The 7,468-nt window shown below is 41.7% G+C and overlaps 1 protein-coding gene across 1 annotated transcript; it reads right to left on the bottom strand.

The window, feature by feature from the left end:
- Nucleotides 1-1,992: 1,992 nt before the first annotated feature.
- On the bottom strand, nt 1,993-6,940 carry casq2 (calsequestrin 2). The gene is made up of 11 exons (XM_085248774.1): nt 6,435-6,940; nt 4,603-4,687; nt 4,338-4,438; nt 4,126-4,237; nt 3,617-3,690; nt 3,409-3,539; nt 3,269-3,314; nt 3,138-3,192; nt 2,801-2,901; nt 2,591-2,665; nt 1,993-2,415 (listed from the first exon to the last, which is right to left on the bottom strand). The coding sequence occupies exons 1-11, from the start codon at nt 6,669-6,671 to the stop codon at nt 2,179-2,181; spliced, it is 1,254 nt and encodes a 417-aa protein (XP_085104900.1). The 5' UTR covers nt 6,672-6,940; the 3' UTR covers nt 1,993-2,178.
- Nucleotides 6,941-7,468: the final 528 nt, after the last annotated feature.

The following is a 7,468-nucleotide window of genomic DNA, read 5'->3' as shown; positions in this document are numbered from 1 at the left end:
CCCCCTTGAACTTTTCCACATTTTGTCACATTACAGCCACAAACATGAATCAATTTTATTGGAATTCCATGTGAAAGACCAACACAAAGTGGTGTACACGTGAGAAGTGGAACGAAAATCACACTGATTCCAAACATTTTTGACAAATAAATAACTGAAAAGTGGGGTGTGCATAATTATTCAGCCCCCTGAGTCAATACTTTGTAGAACCACCTTTTGCTGCAATTACAGCTGCCAGTCTTTTAGGGTATGTCTCTACCAGCTTTGCACATCTAGAGACTGAAATTCTTGCCCATTCTTCTTTGCAAAACAGCTCCAGCTCAGTCAGATTAGATGGACAGCGTTTGTGAACAGCAGTTTTCAGATCTTGCCACAGATTGGATTTAGATCTGGACTTTGACTGGGCCGTTCTAACACATGGATATGTTTTGTTTTAAACCATTCCACTGTTGCCCTGGCTTTATGTTTAGGGTCGTTGTCCTGCTGGAAGGTGAACCTCCGCCCCAGTCTCAAGTCTTTTGCAGACTCCAAGAGGTTTTCTTCCAAGATTGCCCTTTATTTGGCTCCATCCATCTTCCCTGTCCCTGCTGAAGAGAAGCATCCCCAGAGCCTGATGCTGCCACCATCATATTTGACAGTGGGGATGGTGTGTTCAGAGTGATGTGCAGTGTTAGTTTTCTGCCACACATAGCGTTTTGCATTTTGGCCAAAAAGTTCCATGTTGGTCTCATCTGACCAGAGCACCTTCTTCCACATGTTTGCTGTGTCCCCCACATGGCTTGTGGAAAACTTCAAATGGGACTTCTTATGTTAACAATGGCTTTCTTCTTGCCACTCTTCCATAAAGGCCAACTTTTTGCAGTGCACGACTAATAGTTGCCCTATGGACAGATTCCCCACCTGAGCTGTGGATCTCTGCAGCTCGTTCAGAGTCACCATGGGCCTCTTGACTGCATTTCTGATCAGCGCTCTCCTTGTTCGGCCTGTGAGTTTAGGTGGGCGGCCTTGTCTTGGTAGGTTTACAGTTGTGCCATACTCCTTCCATTTCTGAATGATCGCTTGAACAGTGCTCCGTAGGATGTTCAAGGCTTGGGAAATCTTTTTGTAGCCTAAGCCTGCTTTAAATTTCTCATTAACTTTATCCCTGACCTGTCTGGTGTGTTCTTTGGACTTCATGGTGTTGTTGCTCCCAATATTCTCTTAGACAACCTCTGAGGCCATCACAGGGCAGTTGTGGAGCTGTTTTGCAAAGAAGAATGGGCAAGAATTTCAGTCTCTAGATGTGCAAAGCTGGTAGAGACATACCCTAAAGCAGCGGTCCCCAACCTTTTTTGCGCCACGGACCGGTTTATGCCCGACAATATTTTCATGGACCGGCCTTTAAGGTGTCGCGGATAAATACAACAAAATAAAACTAGTACCGGTACTGAAAAAAAAAGATTTATTCATAACACACATGAAAAGGCCCAGGAAAACCGAGTAAACGATAAAAACGATAATAAAATAACGCTGAAAACCGATAAAAACCCTGAAACCATATATTTCACACCTGAGCCGCAACTCTCGCGGCCCGGTACCAAACGACTCACGGACCGGTACCGGTCCGAGGCCCGGGGGTTGGGGACCGCTGCCCTAAGAGACTGGCAGCTGTAATTGCAGCAAAAGGTGGTTCTACAAAGCATTGACTCAGGGGGCTGAATAACTACACACACCCCACTTTGCAGTTATTTATTTGTAAAAAATGTTTGGAGTCATGTATGATTTTCGTTCCACTTCTCTCGTGTACACCACTTTGTATTGGTCTTTCACGTGGAATTCCAATGGAATCGATTCATGTTTGTGGCTGTAATGTGACAAAAAGTTCAAGGGGGTCGAATACTTTTGCAAGCCACTGTATATGTGTGTCTGTTTTTTAGCCTTCACCCCTTTGTTTCTTTGTCTCTTCTAGATTCTTTTCTAAGATCCTCACATAGAACCCAGACACTGGGAAAGTTATTTTCTCAGTCAAAAATGACCTTTATTGATATTATTTCTTTTTAATATTAATAGCAGGCACACATTAAGTGCAAAAATTACCTTTTTTTAAAAATTAACTTATTGTAGCATAAAGCTGATGCACTGATATCCACATTAGACACTCTGAAGAGGAAACAGTGGATACTCAGATAACACTGTAAATTACTCATCATCGTCATCATTATCATCATCTTCCTCCTCGTTATCATCTTCATTATCATCTTCATTATCCTCATCATCTTCATCATTATCCTCATCATCGTCGTCATCATCATCATCATCATCATCATCATCCTCAGTGTTAACTTTGCCAGAGAGCACATCTTCAATCCAGTCCTCCAGCTCCTCAGCTGTGGGTAGATCCTCCTCATCATCCATTTCCAACCACACACTGTCTGCCTGCTCACACACACACACACACACACACACACACACACACACACACACACACACACACACACACACAGAGAGAGAGAGAGAGAGAGAGAGAGAGAGAGAGAGAGATCAGACAGTGCCAGTAAAAACTGAGCACAGCATGTGTCGTCGGTGTTAGTGGTGACAGTCGGGGACTTACATCAGTAACATTGACAACTCCGATCTGTGGTCTGAACAGATCCACCTTGAAGGTCTTCTCCCAGTAGGGGATCAACTGAACAGAGTCAGCAGGACAGAAAGAGAAAGAGCATGAGGTCTGACAATAATCTACATTTTCAGGTTTTCCTTTTGCGTGTGTGTTTGTTTCTTTTCTTTTTTTCATTATTTGTCTGCTTCTCTTTCTTCTCACCAGTGGAAAGTCATCGGGATCAATCCAGACGATGCTCAGCTCAGGTAGGTGAGTGTTGTCTCTGGCCACCTCCTTTAGGATTTCCAAAAATTCATAACCATCTAAAAAATAAAGAAAATTAAAAAAAAAAACATCCTAAAACTTTCTGAAAAAATTCTACCTCCTTAGGCTGACCCTGATCCATTTTAAAGTCCATACCTTTTATAATTTTCATTTTACATAAGCAGTCCCTGAGGACTGAATAGTTTAGCCTTCCATATCTGCAGGAAATATGCTCAGCATCTCATGTTTACACTCGAGTAAAACAGCGGTCCATCGTTATATAATAAGCTCTCACCAGGATCCTCCTCTTCTGCAAAGGCCACAATGTGAATGCCTTCAATATCATCCTCCTGAGAGAAAGAGACCAAAATGTGAATTTATTTAAAGCATTTGGGAAACTAAAATTAAAATGATTAATTTTCTCACCCAGGTCTCAAACATATTTTCTGCACGCAGCTTTCGCAGTGTTGGTCTGACAGCACAGAAAAAAAACATTAGATGTTAAATTGAAAATATATCTTTATACTTTACTAAAGTCATAAAGTATGACATTAATCTTTTTTTACCGCCTGTGTTCAGTTATAAATTCCACCAGCTCCTCCTCAGAGTGAGGTTTGCCTGGGATGGACACGGGCTCCTCCATGAAGGGCTCATAGAAGTCTACCTCATTTAACTTCAGACTCAGCTCTTTGGCCACCTACAGCAACCAAAACTGACCTGTTAGGACTACACATGCAAGTGTTTCATTGCCTTATGTGTTTGTTTGTAACTTACAGATTTCTCAAATGTAGCAAAAAACTTAATGTAGGGCTGAAACTGCTCAGCGGCTTCTTTAAAAGCTTCATAGTCTAAGGTAAAAAAGAAAGAGGAAGAAAGAACAAGTTAGCTTTTTAAACAGTTTTTTTCCTTGTTTTTTGGACGTACATCTGTTTGTCCTTTCTTTGGCCGATGGGTACTTGACATTTCCACAATGGGGAGCGGAAATAGCAGAACTTTGACCTCAGCTTATCACTCCCACAGCTGGTCAGATGGGATGTATCTGCAAGTTAACTATACTACGCTCAGTTGTTCCACAGCGTGTGAAAGGGCGGCCAGGCAGTGGCAGCTGCGTGTGCAGTAGCGGTAAAAATGGATCTGTAAATCCATGGAGACGAGTGGGTTAAAAATCCATGTTATAATGAAGGGCATGGGCCACAGAAAGTCCTTCACAGATCCATCTAACGAGGCGGTGTGGTGTGTTCAGACTGAAAAAAAACACGAGTTTTACAAATATACACACTCACGTTCGGACTCTTCGCTCTTGAAGTAACCAATGAGACGTATGTCTTCCTCCATCCTGTCAAAAGCTCGCAGCTCCAGAGCATTTCCTATGATTTCCACTGGTTCCTCCAACAGCTAGAATATAAGCATAAAGCAAGAGGAGAGGATTGCAGGGTGTGACTGGTGGTGATTAGCGCAAGCAACTGGGAATCAACCCTCAAGCAAGTTTACTTACATCCAACAAGAACTCGGCCAGAGTGTTAGCAGAGAGCAAACCATCAAACTCGATAACTCTATCAGCCTTAAAAACATACATGCTTCCCTCTTCCTCTAAGCCTGCGATCAGAAGAAATGATAAGACATTAGATTCAGTCAAACACCTAAAGTTGTCTGACTCTTAACAAAAATGACTGCTATCAAAGGCAGTTCTCTTCATCAAAATCTACCAATCAGACTGAGGTTAAATAAAAGACTTAGTCTGTACCACTACCAATACTCACCCAGTTTCTTTGCTATCTTTGCATCTTTGTGGGAGTCAACCATTCCAAACCCGATGTCCTTCTCCTCCATAACCTGAGCTACAAGCTGCAACCAACACAAAAACATCACAGAGGACTAAATTGTAAGAACAGGACTGAACACATAGCACGTAAATAGGCAAGACAAAAAGAAACTTTCACTTTGGCTTCTGAGTACTGGAAACAGTAATGCAGGTTCGGTTAAAATGTTAAATGGGACTGTTTGTGAATGGGAGCTTGACAGCATGACCAAAGTTGGCAATATGACAGAGGTGTCCAAGCTGCCCACACAGAGATACGGTTACATAATCATTCAGACTGCCTTGTTCTAAATATAGCCAGGTAAGTTTATACACATGACTGGCCTGGCAATTGTGGTGTGAAATAAGGTGGATGAGCTTCACTAATACTTTGATTAACTAATAATCAAGATTGGTAAAATTATAACATGGAGTTTAAAAAGAACTCACGAGTGGATCTTCATTTTATTTATTTTACAATCCTGTTCCAAATGAAACAGTGCATCAACATTTACAGTAAAAAAAAAGTGAATAGAGCTCAGTGTAGTTACTAATACAGGATTACTTTATTGCGTCTTTAAATGGACGTCTGCTTTTGGCAGAAGTATCTACTTATATGAGCACTTTCATTTCACATGTCCATCCATCCATCCATTTACTTCTACTTTTCCACTTCAGTGTTGTGAGGAGGCTGGAGTCTGTCCCAGCTGTCACGGGGTGAGAGCTGTGGTTGCCAGTCTTTCAAAGCCTGACTTAAGTTCATTTCAACAACTTTCTTTACTTTTACATGCACAAACAAAATGTGCCACAACTTAATCCTGTCTCTGGGAATTTATATTTTAATTTTCCCCTGTTATATATGAAATTACAGAGTGTCATTACTTGGATATACTCAAGTAAAAATAGACTTATGTAAATGTATTTTGCCCATGATGGGGACAGACCTCAGAATACTACAAATTGTAGATATTGGGGGTAAATAAGCTGATATGTGGCATACTTGAGCTTCTCACTTACAACCAGTAGACTCTAATCAGCTATTACAAATACACTGTGCATGGTGTCATGTTTGCCTTATTGAGTAACTACGTGGCCTACCTGTTCTGCCTGCACGTATGGGCTCAGGTTGCCTTTAACATTTCAAAGAGCAACATGTCCTCCACCATGTGTCACACGAGACGGGTAGAATGAACAGTTTCATACAGGATTCACAAAGACAGACTAAAATCTCCTATATAGACGTGTCTCCAGCTGCTTACTCAATCTATTAAATACCTTTAATATACCAAAGAAGAGAAGGTCGCATCAGCCTTCACATGTGTGGCTTAAAAACATTATATAAATGAGCTCTTGGATTATTTCTGCCAGCAAAGAATAATCACAAGGAGAATAAATTTCACGCATTTCTGTGGAAAGGAGGCACACACTGAATTGGCTGAAATAACCTGAAGTGGCAGCACTGCATCTCATTGCATCTGTGCACACAATGACCTTGAGGAACCTCATATATACAGAGATTAAAATGGAGAGCTCTGGAGTTTTATAGCTCACCAGGTCCCTCTCTGCTTATTGTAGCACTAACATAGAGTCACTTATGAGTCTGTTTGATGGGATTATGAGCGCCCTCTGTCTCACACCGCTGTCACCCAACCAAATCATATGAGTTTTCCTTTCTTTGCTGCATCTCCTTGAGTGCTAACTCAACTTTCTTTAAAGTTATCTGCACTTTTCTCCCTGACCTGTCAAATCTTTTTCAGCACTGCATGCATTGATTTCTTTTTCCTTATACTTTACCTCCAGCACCAACTCAGTCATCTGGTGTTGTTTTTGCAGTTCCTTGCTGTCTGCTATGGGCTCATGGTAGAACAGGCAGAGCATGCTGTGCTGCTTTAAAGCTTTCTTGTAGTTCTTGTCATTGATATCAAGAACACGGTCTTTCCCATCATACTGTGGCAACTCTAGGCCTTTCTCAGACAGGGCCTGAGGCACAAAGTTTAGGCAGGGGAGCAAGAACAACCACAGGGAGAGCATGGTCCAGAGTTATCACACACCACCAGAGTATGAGTTAGTTTCACAGTATAAAGGAAGTGCACGGTCAGAAAGGTCACCTATAAGGCCTATGAAAGGATGAGGAAATGTAAGAAACAGATATATTGCTGGTCCGTCAGTGGCAGTTTGCAGGCATCCCCCGGTGTCCAAAGAAATCCAAAAATTTAACGTATCCTCTGGGCCAAGAAACTCCTTTCGTCATTACTTCTTCACGCCTGCAGACACAAAGGCGAAAGAGGAGTACTGCAAGGGCTGCAAGACACTGGGGGTGGATACCATACATAGCAGCACTCCCCTTCCACTACTCATGCAGGATAGGCCCATTTTTAGGAGACCAGTTGTTTGAATGCTAAAAATAGAAGAGCAAACTGAGAACAGAGGATAGCGAAGGATGACAGTCAGGGTTTAATAATGAGTTACAGTACTTGCTCACTGTGATGTCTCTTTGGGAGAGTTAGTAATGTGGGACAAGCACGCTGAGCACTAGAGATTTGAGGGTTTAGTTATTCTGAGATATCGGTGAAGACCAAAAGTCCACAAGGAGCTTGGTGCTACAGTGGAAAATGTTGGTGTATTTTAATGGAATCTGGCAACAGATGTGCAAAGGACAAGCAAATAAAAGAACAGTCACTGTGCTGCTGTCCAGTGTGTTGATAATATAACAGCTTTTGCTTTGGCTGGAATGTGATTGAATTGTTATGTCTCACTGGCTTCTCATAACTAAATGTACCTCAAATGATTTTAACACAATTTTACTAGTAAACTGCATCTTTAATAAC

This window comes from Mchenga conophoros, linkage group LG16 (assembly GCF_057382185.1).
Source record: "Mchenga conophoros isolate Kocher_MC1m ecotype Shallow Benthic linkage group LG16, M_conophoros_male_GT1.1, whole genome shotgun sequence".
In the NCBI taxonomy this organism is placed as follows: domain Eukaryota; kingdom Metazoa; phylum Chordata; class Actinopteri; order Cichliformes; family Cichlidae; genus Mchenga; species Mchenga conophoros.
This window is presented reverse-complemented; position numbering and strand designations above follow the sequence as displayed.

Coding starts and splice junctions, on each gene's coding strand:
- casq2 (XM_085248774.1), bottom strand. CDS start 6,671: ATGCTCTCCCTGTGGTTGTTCTTGCTCCCCTGCCTAAACTTTGTGCCT. Junction 3,315..3,408: donor TTTATAACTGAACACAGGCG/GTAAAAAAAGAT, acceptor CTGTGCTGTCAG/ACCAACACTGCGAAAGCTGC. Junction 2,666..2,800: donor ATCCCGATGACTTTCCACTG/GTGAGAAGAAAG, acceptor GACTCTGTTCAG/TTGATCCCCTACTGGGAGAA.